This window comes from Oncorhynchus tshawytscha, linkage group LG04 (genome assembly GCF_018296145.1).
Source record: "Oncorhynchus tshawytscha isolate Ot180627B linkage group LG04, Otsh_v2.0, whole genome shotgun sequence".
NCBI lineage: Eukaryota > Metazoa > Chordata > Actinopteri > Salmoniformes > Salmonidae > Oncorhynchus > Oncorhynchus tshawytscha.
The window spans coordinates 19,585,846-19,604,294 of NC_056432.1; the positions used below are offsets into that span (position 1 = coordinate 19,585,846).

The window sequence follows — 18,449 nt, forward strand, 5'->3', positions numbered from 1 at the left end:
AGTCGTTTCTAATTGGCTTTCTTATAAGCCAATCCAATCATACTGGCGTCACTACGGTTTCGATGTTTTTTTTGTTTCGTTTTCCGTACAGAAGACAGTCAGCAAGCAACAGTGGTTTAGCTACAAGTATTGAACCTGTGACTGAAGTCAACATTATATAACATATTTGGTTTACATGTGTCTTGTGGAGGCATTTAAGTTAATTTCCGGACCACATGGACAAGACTGAGTGTCAAATAGTTGGAGCTTGGTTTGGGTAGACAGTAGTCGTGTGTAAACGTCAATGAGATTCATAGCTACCCTGCTAACCAGAGTGGACGAAGGGAAGATAAGCTAAGGCATTTTCGAGTCAACCTGCCTGGTTAACGTTAACTACTTGTACGTGTTATCTGTCTACGGCAGTTAGCTAGCTAAATTACTCGCCAGAATCATCGGAATACTAACTACAATCCGCAACATTACCAGGTATGTGTGTGATCCTCTTCGGGTAGCCTAGCTAGCTACTAGCAAAAATGTTCTATTGACTATTCGCTCATTAATAACGTCAATTATTGGCTGTTAGGAAGTACTTCTCTTTCGTTTAAGGGTGTGGCGTAAACATATTTGATATTATGCATCTCAATCACTTCGCGTGAAGAAGGGGGAAGGAGTTCCCACAAGTCGTTTGGCGATCCGTTACTTTACTCAGAGCAACGATTACATCCGTAACACAACGACGTGTTTGCTGTACCTTTGCCGACCACTGTTTACGTTTCAGTAATCATAGGCTGGCAAAGATGGCCCTACGATTTATTTTCTTTAACGTTATAATATATAATCGTTACGAATCATTTCTGGTAAGCACCCCCGACTAGAAAGATTAATCAGGCGGTATATACCAATTAATTGTGTATTACAGCCTGATTAATCAGACTACCTGACAGGCGTTGATAAATCTCCAGTACCACCGTAAACTAACGTTGTAGCTAAATGTATCAGGATGTCTATAACCAGGCCTTTTGGATAATCGTCGGGTAGTCTGATGTCGGGTGGCCGGACGTCACTAGTCGCAGGATTTCATCTGGAGAGAGAGAGAGGGGAGAAAGAGGTCAAGGCGTAAGGTAGTTCTGTGTGAGCAGGACCAGTGGACTCAATAGGCTGAGTGAATGAGGAGTGGCTTTCGCCAACCTTCTTTTCAAGTAGTTGGCAGTTGTCTGCAAAGGGATTAGGGAGGGGATGGAGGATTAAGAAAGGAGGAGAAGGTGGAAAATAGTTTTCTAGGGTTCGAGGCAAAAGCTTGGCATTTAGAGTGATAGAAAGTGGCTTTAGCAGCAGTTACAGAGGAAGAGAAGGTTCCTCCATTTTCTCTCAGCTCCTTGCAGCCCTGTTCTGTAAGCTTGCAATGAGTCAATCAGCCACGGAGCAGGAGTGGCAGGGACAGTGCAAGTCATAGGATGAGGATAGTAGGGTCGAAAAGGTGAAATCAGGGAACAGGGGGGAGAAGGATTTAGCAGAAGAGAGAGATGGTAGGATAGAAGAGGAGAGTGGGAGCAAAGATTGTGGTGGCGCATGACAACCTGAGTGGCTAGGGTTGGGGAAGGAGATAGAAAAGGAAAGAATTTAGTGATCTGAGACCTGAAGGGGGGTTGCCGTGACGTTAGTAGCCGAACAGAATCTAGTAGAGATGAGGATAAGCGTATTGCCTGCTTTGAGTGGGAAGGGAATGGGTGAGGTCAAAAGAGGCAAGGAGGAGAAATAAAAAGATGAAAAGAAATGAGTCGAAGGCAGACATCAGGAGGTTGAAGTCGCCCAGTACGAAGAGCGGTAAGCCATTGTCAGGAAATGGGCTCAAGCTCGTTAAGGAACTCTCTCTAAGGGCACATGGTGGGTGATAGATGACAACAATGTTAAGCTTGAGTGGAGAAAATAGAAAATCTCAGCTTAGGAGGAATGAGCAGCCCTGTGCCACCACCGCAATGACCAGATGCGCTCGGACTATGAGAGAGAACTAGCCAGATGAAGCGAGAGCAGCTGGAGTAGCAGTATTCTCTAGGGTGTTCCATGTCTCCATCAGGACCAAAAAGTCTAGGGACTGAAGGGCAGCATAGGCTAAGATGAACTCTGCGTTCTTGACCACAGATAGTCAGTTCCAAACGCTGCCGGAGACCAAGAATTCCACATGGGTTTTGGGCGCAGGGTACACTAAATTAGAAGGGTTGCAGCCAAGGGGTGGGGAACATCTGTAAAGCCTACAGGGAGAGGAGCAAACTGGGATAGAAAACACACACATAGTTGCCAAAGCTACAATGGAGCAAAATGGGATCTGAAAGTAACTAGGTAAGATATTCAAGTGAGAGAGTGGTGTGGAGCCTTCCTCTCTTCCTCCTATAACTCAGCAGAACTGTCTTCATTTCAGCGACGGTCTTAGTTTTGACGACGAGACAGCCTCTGTCACTGATTACCTAAACCACAACAGTCACAAATTGCCCTGCCCCTTTAATTAGAGGTCAACCGATTATGATTTTTCAACACCGATACCGATTATTGGAGGCCCAAAAAAAAAACGATACGATTAATCGGCCTTTAAAAAAAATATTTAAAAAAACGTTTTTGTAATAATGACAATTACAACAATATTGAATGAACACTTATTTTAAATTAATATAATACATCAATAAAAATCAATTTAGCCTCAAATAAATAATGAACCATGTTCAATTTGGTTAAAATAATGCAAAAACAAAGTGTTAGAGAAGAAAGTAAAAGTGCAATATGTGCCATGTAAAAAAAGCTAACGTCTAAGTTCCTTGCTCAGAACATGAGAACATATGAAAGCTGGTGGTTCCTTTTAACATGAGACTTCAATATTCCAAGGTAAGAGGTTTTAGGTTGTAGTTAATATAGTATTTATAGGACTAGTTCTCTCTATACCATTTTGTATTTCATATACCTTTTGACCATTGGATGTTCTTATAGGCACTTTAGTATTGCCAGTGTAACAGTATAGCTTCCGTCCTTCTCCTCGCCCCTACCTGGGCTCAAACCAGGAACACATCGACAACAGCCACCCTCGAAACATCGTTACCCATCGCTCCACAAAATCCGCGGCCCTTGCAGAGCAAGGGGAACAACTACTCCAAGTCTCAGAGCGAGTGACGCTTGAAACACTATTAGCGCGCACCCCGCTAACTAGCTAGCCATTTCACATCGGTTACACCAGCCTAATCTCGGGAGTTGATAGGCTTGAAGTCATAAACAGCTCAATGCTTGAAGCACAGCAAAGAGCTGCTGGCAAAACGCACAAAAGTGCTGTTTGAAAGAATGCTTACGAGCCTGCTGCTGCCTACCACCGCTCAGTCAGACTGCTCTATCAAATATCAACTCATAGACTTCATTATAACATAATAAAATACAGAAATATCAGCCTTTGGTCATTAATATGGTTGAATCTGGAAACTATAATTTCAATAACAAAACGTTTATTATTTCAGTGAAATACGGAACCGTTCCGTATTTTATCTAACGGGGTGGCATCTCTCAGTCTAAATATTGCTGTTACATTGTACAACCTTCAATCTTATGTCATAATTACGTAAAATTTTGGCAAATTAGTTTGCAACAAGCCAGATGGCCCAAACTGTTGCATATACCCTGACTCTGCGTGCAATGAACGCAAGAGAAGTGACACAATTTCACCTGGTTAATATTGCCTGCTATCCTGGATTTCTTTTGGCTAAATAGGCAGGTTTAAAAATATATAGTTCTGTGTATTGATTTTAAGAAAGGCATTGGTGTTTATGGATAGGTACAGTCATTCAACGATTGTGCTTTTTTGCAAATGCGCTTTTGTTAAATCATCCCCCGTTTGGTGAAGTTGGCTGTCTTTGTTTTGGAAGAAATAGTCTTCATACAGTTCGCAACGAGCCAGGCGGCCCAAACTGCTGCATATACCCTGACTCTGTTGCAAGAGAACACCTAGTTAAAAGAAATTCATGTTAGCAGGCAATATTAACTAAATATGCAGGTTTAAAAATATATACTTGTGTATTGATTTTAAGAAAGGCATTAATGTTTATGGTTAGGTACACATTGGAGCAACGACAGTCCTTTTTCGCGAATGTGCACCGCAACGATTATATGCAACGCAGGACACGCTAGATAAACTATTAATATCATCAACCATGTGTAGTTAACTAGTGATTTATGATTGATTGGTTGTTTTTTATAAGATAAGTTTAATGCTAGCTAGCATCTTACCTTGGCTTCTTACTGCATTCACGTAACAGGCAGGCTCCTCTTGGAGTGCAATGAGAGGCAGGTGGTTAGAGCGTTGGACTAGTTAACTGTAAGGTTGCAAGATTGAATCCCCGAGCTGACAAGGTAAAAATCTGTCGTTCTGCCCCTGAACAAGGCAGTTCCTAGGCCGTCATTGAAAATAAGAATGTGTTCTTAATTAACTGACTTGCCTAGTTAAATAAAGGTGTTAAAAAAACACACCAAAAAACGTCCAAATCAGTGTCCAAAAATACAGATTTCCGATTGTTATGGAAACTCGAAAAAGGCCCTAATTAATCGGCCATTCCGATTAATCGGTCGACCTATACCCTTAATCCTATTTGATGTGTCAACGATCAACAGAAAGTTCTGTGCATTAGTTCACACACCAAGTAGGCTACTGGGAAGACAGGCAGCACTTCAAGTAGATGGCCCTAGCTAGCAAAAAGATAGTACTAGACAACAACAGATGAAATCAAAAAATGATACTTATCACTCCTGGAGAAAGCAGAAGTCCTCTAGCTATAGAATGAAGCATTATATAGCAATGGACCGAATTTAGGATTGACACTTTGAGGCAGACAGAATAAATGCTTATCAGTGCTATAGCTGTCGAATGATCTCGGGGCCAAGGGAGGCCATGCATGCAGAAGTGAATCGATAGTGTATGTAAAAAAAAAAACATCTCTGTGTTAAGGGCAGGCCAAAGAGGAGTTCATGTGCATTTCCCACTTGCCCATATGTCTAACAGGGTGGGCATAGAACTTTGAGAATCGCTGCACACCAGCCTAGTAACCTAAACACAGTAATGCTATTTTCTAGCTTTTTCTCGCACTCGAGTCCCAAAGCACTAAGACATTTTTAGCCTCAACGTGTTTAGATAAGACTACATCTGATAAGGGGTTTCTGTTTAAGCTGAGGTGAAGTCTGGTTATAGGCTTTAACGTATGTGGCTCAGTCTGTTGGTCAGTTTGTGGGAGGCATGCATCAGTGGTCGAGACTGCCGTGAGTCGCAGCTGTGTGTCGGTGTGTGTCTGAGCATATTTTTCAAAATGGCTGTCAATAACTGCGGGGGCTGGAAATGAGACAATTGACCTAACCACACATACAGACCGCACACACATACCTTAAACCCTCTTTCATTTGTCCTCAGTCTTGGTGAGATCAAGCTAATGTAGGCTATTGAATGTGCCATGTCAATAATACCCTATTAGTAATAGTGAATGGTAATGTCTCCTCTCATTCCCCCTTCCCCCAGCAGTGTTTGAGGATGAACCACCTATCCCTGAGTGAGCTGTGCTGCCTGTTCTGCTGCCCTCCATGCCCCAGCAAGATCACCTCCAAGCTGGCCTTCCTGCCCCCGGAGCCCACCTACACCCTCATGTGTGATGAGAGCGGGAGCCGCTGGACCCTGCACCTGTCTGAGCGCGCAGACTGGCAATACTCAGCGCGTGAGAAGGACGCCATCGAGTGCTTCATGACGCGCACTTCACGAGGCAACCGCATTGCGTGCATGTTTGTGCGCTGCTCACCCAACGCCCGCTTCACACTCCTCTTCTCACACGGCAACGCGGTGGACCTGGGCCAGATGAGCAGCTTCTACATCGGCCTGGGTTCACGCATCAACTGCAACGTCTTCTCCTACGACTACTCGGGCTACGGGGCCAGCTCGGGGAAACCCTCCGAGAAGAACCTGTACGCTGATGTGGACGCCGCCTGGCATGCACTCAGGACACGGTGGGTAAGGGGAGGAGGGCAGATGTGATAGTGGAGGAGTGAGATTGCAAGTAAGTGGCTGTTTGTGACGTTGATGTGTCCTACCAAGAGTTGCTGACTATCGTTCCACCTAAAGCTCGCACCATGGCTTAAACATCCTTGGTTGGAAAGCGAAGTGGAGAAAGCATTTATTTTTCGTTGCATTAAATGATGTTTTAAAATGTGTAGGTTAGGGGCTTTCTCCTCAACCTTCTACCCGGCCTCCCCCAAGGCAATGGTTTTCTGTTCATCAGATCCTCTCCCCATCCCTCTGGCCATCCCATCCATCCATCTATCAATGAATCGATCCCCACATAACCTCTAGTCTCCAACACTCCTCTCTCTCCCTCCGATCTCGCTTCTCTCCTCCATTTGTCCTCTATGACTTCCCCCTCTCCTGTTTTATTTTCTCTTGCTAGCTTTTACTGGCAGCTCTGCTCTAGGTCCCAGGTGGGGTCCCGTACACACAGACAGACAGAGCGAGTGTGCTTCCCTCTATGGATTCTACCCTTCCCCTCTGTCCTGTCCTTCATTCTCAGCTGAGTCTTTTATGTGTGTGTCTGAGCGTATGTGAGATGTTTAGGCTACGTATTGTTTATGCACAGTTTTGGGGGGAATAAAAGTGAATCCAGACTTATTTCCTGCATCATGACAACAAATCAAAGGGACAAACAAATGAGTCAGAGAAAGGATGGAACATTCAAATACACAAACAGGAAGAGGATAACTAACACAGAGGTCACTCAGACCCAAATTGCCCACTGTGATGACATTGACTAGAATAAGTGTTTCTCCATATAGTAGGCCCCATTGCCCCCATGGGACAAGTCTGAGATTAAAGTTAAACAGGAAACCATTTCCATACAGGGACTAGCCGACAGACAGACATACTGTAGCTGGGGCTGAGAAACATGTATGCCTGCTACCATCTGTGTGGTTCTCCTGCAAATCTCATATCCATTTGACTGTAGCCATTCTCTTCTGTTGCTGATCTCCCTCCTACACATATTACCTGTGTGTGTGTTGTGCCATTTTCCTCGTCTTAGCCTACTTGTTCCTTCTGCACACACACACACACACACAAGAAACAACCACAGTCCTGTGGAAACAAACAGGCGCGTGCGTACACACACACACTGTCACCCGTGACCGTTTCAGAAAATCAGATTTCAAATGTAATTTCGTCAAAGCACAACAGAATCAGGCTTGATCGAATTATCCCACGATAGAGGATGCATGTCGTGGGATGGGGGTGGGGTTAGAGTGGGATGGGGGTGGGGTTAGAGTGGGATGGGGTGGGGTTAGAGAGGGGTGGAGGTGGGGTGGGGTTAGAGTGGGGTGGAGGTGGGGTTAGAGAGGGGGGTGGGGGTGGGGTTAGAGAGGGGTGGGGGTGGGGTTAGAGAGAGATGGGGGTGGGGTTAGAGGGGTGGGGTGGAGTTAGAGGGGTGGGGTGGGGGAGGGGTGGGGTTAGAGAGGTGGGGTGGGGAGAGAGGTGGGGTGGGGTTAGAGAGGTGGGGGTGGGAGGGGGTGGGGTTAGAGATGGGGGAGTTAGAGGGTTGGGGTTAGAGAGGGGTGTGGTGCGGTTAGAGAGGGGGGTGGGTTTAGAGGGGGTGGGGTTAGAGATGGGGGGTGGGGTTAGAGATGGGGGTGGGGTTAGAGGGGTGGGGTGGAGTTAGAGGGGTGGGGTGGGGTTAGAGAGGGGTGGGGTTAGAGAGGTGGGGTGGGGTTAGAGAGAGGTGGGGTGGGGTTAGAGAGGTGGGGGTGGGGAGGGGGTGGGGTTAGAGATGGGGGAGTTAGAGGGTTGGGGGAGAGGGGGTGGTGCGGTTAGAGAGGTGGGGGGGGTTTAGAGGGGGTGGGGTTAGAGATGGGGGTGGGGTTAGAGATGGGGGAGTTAGAGGGTTGGGGTTAGAGAGAGATGAGGTGGGGTTGGGGTTAGAGAGAGATGGGGTGGAGGTGGGGTTAGAAAGGGGTGGGATGGGAGGGGTGGGGTTAGAGATGGGGTGGGGTTAGAGAGAGATGGGGTGGAGGTGGGGTTAGAGGGTTGGGGTTAGAAAGAGATGGGGTGGAGGTGGGGTTAGAGGGTTGGGGTTAGAAAGGGGTGGGATGGGAGGGGTGGGGTTAGAGATGGGGTGGAGGTGGGGTTAGAGGGTTGGGGTTAGAGAGAGATGGGGTGGAGGTGGGGTTAGAGGGTTGGGGTTAGAGAGAGATGGGGTGGAGGTGGGGTTAGAGAGAGATGGGGTGGAGGTGGGGTTAGAGTGTTGGGGTTAGAAAGAGATGGGGTGGAGGTGGGGTTGGGGTTAGAAAGAGATGGGGTGGAGGTGGGGTTAGAGTGAGATGGAATAATTGGAGAAAAAACATTAACATCTTCAGATGATTTCATTGGATTGTGAATTACACAATAATTGTATTGCTATGGTAGACAATAGTTTTTGTATCTTGGACACACTGACCTGATTTCTCTCCTCCTCTCTTCATCCCTTTGTCCTCTATGACCTCCCCCTCTTTCCTGCTTTGGAAATCTGATTCATATGCTGCACACTGATTTCTGTTTGAAGCAGCTACTGTCTCTGTTACCAATGAATGGATATCGGGCGACAATTCCATTGACTGATTTTCAACACAGGGTGAAAGAGGTCATCTCAAACTTCTCTGGACACCATTCTCATGATGTGTCATTGTCACAATGTAAGAAATCAACATTTGAAGCATATTTCTTGGACAATTGTTTTTTTGGATGACAGTGTATATACTGTGAAAACAGTATATTGGCAGATATAACTATCGGTAAGTTTTGTCCCCGAAAAATTGGAATCTGCATCGGACCCAAAAAAGGCATATTGGTTGTGCTCTAGCTTTGTGTGTGTGTGTCCTCTATTTAACAATTAATACAAAATATGGGGTTTTTCTCATGGCCCAACATATAGGCTAGATACCTGTTAAACAACTGAGGAAGGTGTCAACTTAATGTCACATGCACAAGTATAAATGCCTTTCTTTCAAACCCAACAATGCAATAATCAACAACAATATAATACTAGAAAAATAGGAGAAATATGAAGACCCCAACAACTTACTATTGGAATGGGAATATGACTGCATAGTGGTTCCATAATGTGATGTGACTAATTCAGTCGGCCTAAATGACATACAGGAACTAGCCCTAGATATTGAAATGATCATGGACTCTTCTTGCATCCATAGATTAATTTTATGCAGGCTACCCTTTTTGAGAATAGTTACATTTCTACAAGCACCATCCCTCCGCTTTTAACCCAGTGGCAGAACTGCTTTAGACTGAAAAACAAATGAAGAATTGTTATTAACTGTGGCTTTGGGTGGGTTTTCTGGGTTTGCATGGCTGCACTACCATTAGCTATTAGAGGTGTTTTGTGTGCACATTTTCTGCTCACATTTAATTGTGCAGTGTAGCTACGTAGATGGGGATAAAATATTCAGGAGGCCGATATTGAACTCAACATCACAATGTGGCTTGTGGCTTCAGACAGTAATGTAACAGTGATCAGCAGAGCTTTCTCTCTGGCAGAGTGTTAAACTGCCCGTCAGTGAGGAGTAGAGTCCCTGCCTGTTTCCATGCATGAAGGCTACAGCAGTTTGGATGTCTGTGGGACAGACTTTGCATTACAAATTCCATAACAAATCTCTAAGTACGAAGAATGAAGCAACATGAACAGTTATAGTACTGCCGTCCCATCTACCAGCGTCGGCTCACATTGGTTAGAACCAGAGGGGAGAACCGTGAGACAGCACAACATGGGTGGTGGGGTTTGTAGTCCATGTTGATTGACAATAGACTAATTTACACTATCAGGTGAGATGAGGCTGTGCTACTTTTAATTTGGCCCAAGGCTTAGTATAGCCCAGCTCTGTGCCCGATTCGGGTGCTTCCAACCCTGCACGTTTTCAACTGGCCAGCGTCACATACTATTCCACCCCAAATCTATGCCAGGTTCTGCCCCACTTTGTCACCCATCCACTGGTAATCCAAAGATCCATGTAATTTCTGTCCCATAATTGCCAAACTGACTGACACCCTCAAGATAGAAGCTGACCCTAATGGCAGATCCAAGATCATCCCACCCTTCCCAGAAGTATTATTTGTAACCATAAAGAGGGCAAAAAGACACCTCAGATCGGCGCAATGGCAAACTTCTACCTCCACCTTGCTGCCTCTTACCCATGCCACTGCCAGACCCAATTCTCAACGCAGCATGTGCTCCTATTCTCCATTCTACGCCCTGGCCTCCTTTATTTAACAGTCAAATGGTTCATCTTGGTACTGTGTTTCACTGCCTGTGTTTGACTTGAATTCCAGAGACATGTCTCTCCATGGGGCGGCGCACAATTGGCCCAGCTTCGTCCGAGTTAGGGGAGGGTTTGGCCGGCAGGGATGTCCTTGTCCCATCGCGCTGTAGCGACTGCTGCGGCGGGCCGCACGCTGCACGGTCGCCAGGTGTACGGCGTTTCCTCTCACACATTGGTGCGGCTGGCTTCCGGGTTAAGCTGGCATTGTGTCAAGAAGCAGTGCGGCTTGGTTGGGTTGTGTTTCGGAGGACGCACGGCTCTCGACCTTCGACTCTACGGGAGTTGCAGCGATGAGACAAGACTGTGACTACCGATTGGATATGACAAAATTGGGGAGAAAAAGGGGGAAAAGTTTTTTTTTAAATTATATATATATATATATAAAGAGTGGGGAAACCCATACATCGTTTCTGACACAGGTATTATAGACTTGACTCACCACACGACTGTGTTTTACCTGTGGTTGACTACAGGTCATAGTCTATATGAGATGTGTTTGGCTTGTGCGGGAAAAAAAGCTGTGGGCCTACTGACTTTGAACGTGAATTATTTATATCTAAAAGCTCTCTCTCAATGTCTCCCCTTTAGCATCCTGCCGCTGTCTGTTTTATGTGAGTGTGTTTCTCTTGCAAGTTAAATGAGGGCTGGAGATGAGGCTGTGGCGGTCATGAAATGTTGTCAGCTGGTTATTGTCATGCAAAAGTCTGCCTGTATCATGGTAATTTACACTTAATTATCATAAACATGTTTAGCATCTCCAGGCCTGCATGCATACAAGCCATTGATGCGCGCCTTTGGAACGTCTACATTTTAAAAAGTCTAATATACACAATCATAATAAACCCGTGATTTATTTTAGCCAGGTCTAAAGAAATCCGTATTTAATCAGCTCCTACATAGGCCTATGCTAATATGCATATGGTGTTTTGAATTAGTCATCACCTTAGAAAGCGCTGTCCATTTTAGTTGTTAGGCTTTGAAACAACATGTTTTTCACTCAGTTTCAACCTGTTGTTGAACTTGTTCCTCAAATTGACCAATCACTTTGAGGTGAGTTTTAAAAGCAAGATACTGTTTTAATGATGTGTTTGAGTTCAGGCTGCATTTGCGTTGATGTCAGAGAGGAAAATGTTTTGTTTGCACACGCTCGTGTTCCTATGTTCTGGTGCAGGGGGAGGTCCTGTCTTACCTGCGTGTTCAGGTGACTCAATCATGAGTCAGCAGGTGTGTCCCACACCGTCAGCACACACACTTTATTGGTACATACAGTACTGTACAAAAGTTTTAGGCAGGTGTGAAAAAATGCCCTAAAGTAAGAATGCTTTCAAAAATAGACATGTTAATAGATTATATTTATCAATTAACGAAATGCAAATTTGGTGTGACCACCCTTTGCCTTCAAAACAACATCAATTCTTGTAGGTACACTTGCACAAAGTCAGGGATTTTGTTGGCACATAATCAGGTGTATGATTAAACAATTATGCCAAACAGGTGCTAATATGTAGGTTGAAATGCGATCATTAACTGAAACAGAGAAACAGGGGGAATAAAACTGGGTGAGCAACAGCCAAACTCTGCTAACCAGCTGAGGTTGCTGAAGTCCTACACCATGGCAAGACTGAGCACAGCAACAAGACACAAGGTAGTTATACTGCATCAGTAAGGTCTCTCCCAGGCTGACATGTCAAGGCAGACATCTCCCAGGCTGACATGTCAAGGCAGACATCTCCCAGGCTGACATGTCAAGGCAGACATCTCCCAGGCTGACATGTCAAGGCAGACATCTCCCAGGCTGACATGTCAAGGCAGACATCTCCCAGGCTGACATGTCAAGGCAGACATCTCCCAGGCTGACATGTCAAGGCAGACATCTCCCAGGCTGACATGTCAAGGCAGACATCTCCCAGGCTGACATGTCAAGGCAGACATCTCCCAGGCTGACATGTCAAGGCAGACATCTCCCAGGCTGACATGTCAAGGCAGACATCTCCCAGGCTGACATGTCAAGGCAGACATCTCCCAGGCTGACATGTCAAGGCAGACATCTCCCAGGCTGACATGTCAAGGCAGACATCTCCCAGGCTGACATGTCAAGGCAGACATCTCCCAGGCTGACATGTCAAGGCAGACATCTCCCAGGCTGACATGTCAAGGCAGACATCTCCCAGGCTGACATGTCAAGGCAGACATCTCCCAGGCTGACATGTCAAGGCAGACATCTCCCAGGCTGACATGTCAAGGCAGACATCTCCCAGGCTGACATGTCAAGGCAGACATCTCCCAGGCTGACATGTCAAGGCAGACATCTCCCAGGCTGACATGTCAAGGCAGACATCTCCCAGGCTGACATGTCAAGGCAGACAGGGGTTTCCAGATGTCCAAGCTCTTTTTGAAGAAGCACAAAGAAACGGGCAACGTTGAGGACCGTAGACTCAGTGGTCGGCCAAGGAAACTTACTGAAGCAGATGAAAGACACATCATGCTTACTCCCTTCGCAATCAAGATGTCCAGCAGTGCCATCAGCTCAGAATTGGCAGAAAACAGTGGGACCCTTGTACACCCATCTACTTTCCGGAGAAGTCTGGTAAGAAGCGGCCTTTATGAAAGACTTGCGGCCAAAAAGCCATACCTTCGACATGGAAAGCGACTCAACTATGCACGAAAACACAGGAACTGGGTTGCAGAAAAATGGCAGCAGGTGCTTTGGACTGATGAGTCAAAATGTGAAAGATTTGGCTGTAGCAGAAGGCAGTTTGTTCTCTGAAGGGCTGGAGAACGGTACACGAATGAGGGTCTGCACCCAACAATGAAGCATGCTGGAGGTTCCTTATAAGTTTGGGGCTGCATTTCTGAAAATGGAGTTGGGGATTGGGTGAGAATGATTGGTCTCCTCAATGCTGAGAAGTACAGGCAGATACTTATCCATCATACAATACCATCAAGGATGCATCTGTTTGGCCCCATATTTATTCTGCAGCGTGACAACGACCCCAAACATCATTGAGTCTGTCTGGGATTATATGAAGAGAGAGTAGCACCTGAGGCTGCCTAAATCCACAGGAGAACTGTGGTTAGTTCTCCAAGATGTTTTGGCCACCCTACCTGCCGAGTTCCTTCAAACTGTGTGCAAGTGTACCTAGAAGAATTGATGTTGTTTTGAAGGCAAGGGGTGATCACACCAAATATTGTTTTGATGTATATTTTTCTGTTCAATCACTTTGCATTTTGTTAATTGATAAATAAACTATTAACATGTATATTTTAGAAAGCTTTCTTGCTTTACAGCATTTTTACACACACACACACACACACACACACACACACACACACACACACACACAGAGAGAGCACACTATTTGTGGAACTAAAAGGGTTGGGTTTTGTCAGTGGGAACCTGCTGTGAGGCATGTCCACTCAAATAGAATAGTGCTGTTCCATTTTCTTTTCACTTGGATGTGTTCCAGCAGTCAATCCTTCCAAGTCTAATATTGACTTGTAGCCTAGTAACAGATCTCCAATGAGGTTTCAGACAGATACTCACTGCAGCCTCTGCCCCAGGAAGTGAAAACAACAAACTTCCTGATCAATCATATTATTGATTGGAGACAAAATAAAGGTCCCTTCAACAAACACACACACACAGTAGTGCCCATGGCAACCAACACAGTAAGTAGTTTGTAATGTAATTTGGTATGGTATGGTTCGTATTGAGTGTAACTCGATTTTCAGTTCCGATTGACATGACTGAGGGCAGGAGAGAGAGCAGTGATTAACGTGCTATTAACGTATGTAGCAGCAGGTCCTCTTCAGTTGAAAATATGACCCAGTATAGAACACGAGACACAATTATCTTATAGCCTAGCTGCTTCCCCCGTGTTGACCTCTACTGTCAGTGGTTCTGGTCTTCCCCTATTTCTTCCCTTTCATTTGCTCTTGCTCTCTCCCTCGCTCTCTCTGCGTTATAGATTGGATTGGTCTCAGGGAATAAATTGATGATTGGGTAGTGGAGAGCTTATATAACCATGGAGCGTGCTCAGTGAGGTAAAGTGAGTTCATGCTGAAATTGACCCTAAGTTTGCCTGGAAACACACACACACACAGTCACTTACATTCACCTGATCCACTAGTGTTACAGTCCCTGGCTGTACTTTATATCATATGTTTTACATGAACTGTTATAAACATTACACACCGTGTTTTGACATGTTAGGTTTTGGCCAGCCTGCTATAGCCTGGCTCGCCTGTTTTGAGGTAATGCTGCTGCTCAGAACAGTTGCCGGCAAAGAAGAGGCTGAATTTAAAATTCCTCACCCACATTTGAGGATTCTAGTTCTTAATATAGTCTAGTTCCTATGGGCCCTGTGCGCCTACTTAGTCCACTCTGTCATCAGAAGGTTTTGACCTCTTGGGACCTCCTGTGAACCTCCACGCATCATATGTCTGTGCTGTCACTCTCCAACCAGTTGGATGACCTACCCTTGTGTCAGTGTTGTACAGGCTGGGCTAGGTAGAACTGGTGATGTTTGTGTGATCAGTCCTGCAGCGGTTTATAGCTGGGAAAGTCAGCTGACTGGCTGTGTTGGTCACATTCTCCATAATCAGCTGTGGAATGCCTTTCTCTCCCTCCTTTCTTTTTCTATTGGTATCTCCTGCTTGTCCCACCACACCCCTTATTGACACGTCAATGCTCCCACACCGACTGATCCTAGACTTAAGCTCCCTCCTGACTACTGGACTTCTGACCTGAGTGGGGTGACGGAATCTTGTTAATAGCGACTGACTGGCAAACTGTCATCATCCTTCTCTTGATCTACATCATCATCATCATCATCGACATCCTACCTTGTCATCGTCCTTACTCATAGTATCAGGAAATTGATGCTGTGTAGCTGATGATAATGTTCTGTATCTCTGCCCCCAGGTATGGTATTAGGCCAGAGACTGTGATCGTGTATGGTCAGAGTATCGGTACGGTCCCTTCCGTGGACCTGGCGGCACGCTACGAGAGCGCCGCGGTCGTCCTGCACTCCCCCCTCACCTCTGGCATGAGAGTGGCCTTCCCAGACACCAAGAAAACCTACTGCTTTGACGCCTTCCCCAAGTGAGTGACACACACACACAGATCATAAAGCAGTCATGTTTGAGTCACTCTTAACTCAAATGCTCCATCTGGTGGTCCTTGGTTGCTGCCAGGTTATGGAGAATCGTAGGACTGTGACTGTCATGGAATTTTGGATGGTGCTTATTGGTCAGCCAAATGACCATAGTCACCATTATAACCGTTCAAATAACCTTCGGGAAAGTGCGTATTTAAAAAAAGAAAGGCATTTTCTCATCTCCTCCACTCCTGACTGCATGTGCTGCCATAGAAATAGGATGAATAGAACAGGTGTCCCCGTTCAAGTCAATGATGGCATAATGGGTGGACTGGTGGCCATTGCGAGTGTACTCATAGAGCAAAGCAGGAAATAAAAGCAGGAAGTATACTCAACAATATGTGCTGTGATTTGTTGATTCAACTCAATTGGCATTGCACAAAATAAATTCCATTGCATGACCCACATCAGATAAATCCTCTACGGGATCGGTGTCCCCCCCATGGGACGGTTGAGCTAATGTGATTAGCATAAGGTTGTAAGTAACAAGAACATTTCCCAGGACATCTACTATCGGCAGAAAGCTTAAATTCTTGTTAATCTAACTGCACTGTCCAATTTTCAGTAGCTATTACAGTGAAAGAATACTGTGCTATTGTTTGAGGAGAGTGCACAGTTATGAATTTGAAATTGTATTAATAAACCAATTGGGCACATTTGGGCAGTTTTGATACAACATTTTGAACAGAAATGCAATGGTTTATTGAATCAGACTAAATGTTTGCACACACACTTATGCCATCTAGTGACCAAAATCAAAATTGCGCCTAACCTGGAATAGTACATTATGGCCTTTCTCTTGCATTTCAAAGAAGATGTATTATATTTTACCAGATCTAATGTGTTATATTCGCCTACATTAATTTCACATTTCCCCAAACTTCAAAGTGTTTCCTTTCAATTGGTATCAAGAATATGCTTATCCTTGCCAGGGCCTGAGCTACAGGCAGTTAGATTTGGGTATGTCAATTTATGCGAAAATTGGGGGGGGAAGGGGTCGGATTCTCAAGAGGTTTTAAAATAATTTGAATGAACATTCTACCTTACCATGGAAATGATTGCATCACAATACTAGGCAGCCATTAATTGTATTTTTTTAGATGGTTATTTTATTTTCATAACCGTTGGCTATACGGTAATTGTGCCAGCCGTAGAGAATTGCACTGTTGACAAGTCTAAAAGGGTAAACCACATTAAATTACCACATTGAGTTATTTTAAATCCTATTCCTGTCATCTGTTTATCATTGCTCGGAAATTATACTTGCCTAACAGTTCCCTTCCTCTTTCCTCTGTTCTTTCCCTCGTGTGTGGTGTGTCTGCCCATCTAAACTCGCCTCCCAAAGTATTGACAAGATCTCCAAGGTGACTTCTCCAGTGCTGGTAATTCACGGGACAGAGGATGAGGTGATCGACTTTTCCCACGGCCTGGCGCTGTACGAGCGCTGCCAGAGGCCCGTGGAGCCCCTGTGGGTGGAGGGCGCCGGCCACAACGATGTGGAGCTCTACGGACAGTACCTGGAGCGCTTGAAACAGTTTGTGGCCCATGAACTCGTCAACTTGTCAACTTGACTTCACCCCTCAATCACACACCTGCTGCAACTGTGAACTTCTGAAATACCCACCCTTTTGTTTTTTATTTTGTTTTATCTTATAATTTGGAATTGCACTGTGTGTGTGTGTGTGTGTGTGTGTGTGTGTGTGTGTGTGTGAGTGTGTGTGTGTGTGTTGGGGGAGTCGGACGGACGATGGACAGATCTGTGCTCAAGAGGATTGTGTGTTTTGTGCATAGAAGAGCAGTGGATTTTGTGTGTGTGTGTGTGTCACACATTTTCTGCCTTTCAGAAGAATGCAGTCCTGGTCCATTGTAAGGATTTTTGAGCATATCTGAGAGGTTTGTGTGGAACAGCCATGTTGGATGGAAGACTGGACCGCAACTCAACCCAGTCCATCTTGACTAAGGAGCCAAGTCTGATTCAATGTAGTCAACGTGGATATTTTGTTATTGTGTATTTGTTTCTATTTTAAGTATATAAAGTTAGCATGTATCACGTGACTGAGAACTGTACGAGACAAGTCTGACATTTACGATGGCAGTGCCAGTGTTGCCAAAAGTTCAGCATATTGAAGAAAATGGCATGCAACTATATTGTATGTACAACACCCTAGAAATATCTCAAGTTGTATAAGCTGTACAAAGTTTTTTGTTATTGTTATTACTATGTTGTTTTTCATGTATTCTTTCAGTAAGCTACTACGACTCCATCGTAGTATGAAGAACAATGTTTTTCCAGACCAGTGACATGCTGGATAGTTCCAGTTAAAGATGTATAATGTACATGTAACATTAATAATAAAGCTTATTTACCAATTCAGAGGAATAGTATTTCTAGATATTTCTTTTGTATACAAACTGCCTGTACACCTGGTAGCTCTTAAACAAGCTACGTCATAAAGAGTCGTGCCACTGATGCCGTAAGAAAGCATTGAAAAGCGTGATTGATTGGGAAGTGTTTTGATGACAGTTTTACCGAGGACACAACTGAACGATTTCTTCTTTTTGCACACTTTTTGCTTTTGTCTTAACTCATATGATAGCCTGGTATTTTGGAGCCTTTGTTTTCTTTGAGAAACACTTAATGCTGAACAATGTGAAACATTTACCAGTCACATACCTTATTGTATTAGTAGGGCACTGACTAAGCCTATAGAAGCAGATGTTAAGTGCTACTGCATGCTATAATAGGCTATAGTTTTCTTACTTTTAGCTGGGTAAATGCGGTCTAGCTTAAGCCCATGGGTGCTACTGAAAACCTCCAGGTCTGATGAACTGAAATATTTTGATTGGGTGTTGTTACTAGAGTAATCAAAGATTGTTAGGATTGGTTGTTAGTACTAATACTTCCATCCATTTTGACTTTATAGATAATGTTTGTACTGGACATTGTATTTCTTTCAC

At 44.8% G+C, this 18,449-nt stretch overlaps 1 protein-coding gene across 3 annotated transcripts; it reads left to right on the plus strand.

The window, feature by feature from the left end:
* The first annotated feature begins 62 nt into the window (after positions 1–62).
* On the plus strand, positions 63–17,865 carry LOC112248193 (alpha/beta hydrolase domain-containing protein 17B). Of its 3 annotated transcripts, none has more exons than XM_024417016.2 (4): positions 63–465; positions 5,513–5,991; positions 15,257–15,436; positions 16,837–17,865. In XM_024417016.2, the coding sequence occupies exons 2-4, from the start codon at positions 5,525–5,527 to the stop codon at positions 17,060–17,062; spliced, it is 873 nt and encodes a 290-aa protein (XP_024272784.1). In that variant the 5' UTR covers positions 63–465; positions 5,513–5,524; the 3' UTR covers positions 17,063–17,865. The 3 variants fall into 3 exon arrangements, with proteins under 3 accessions (XP_024272784.1, XP_024272785.1, XP_024272786.1); XM_024417017.2 differs by having other exon boundaries at positions 5,516–5,991; XM_024417018.2 differs by lacking the exon at positions 63–465 and adding an exon at positions 2,194–2,316 and having other exon boundaries at positions 5,516–5,991.
* The last annotated feature ends 584 nt before the right edge of the window (positions 17,866–18,449 follow it).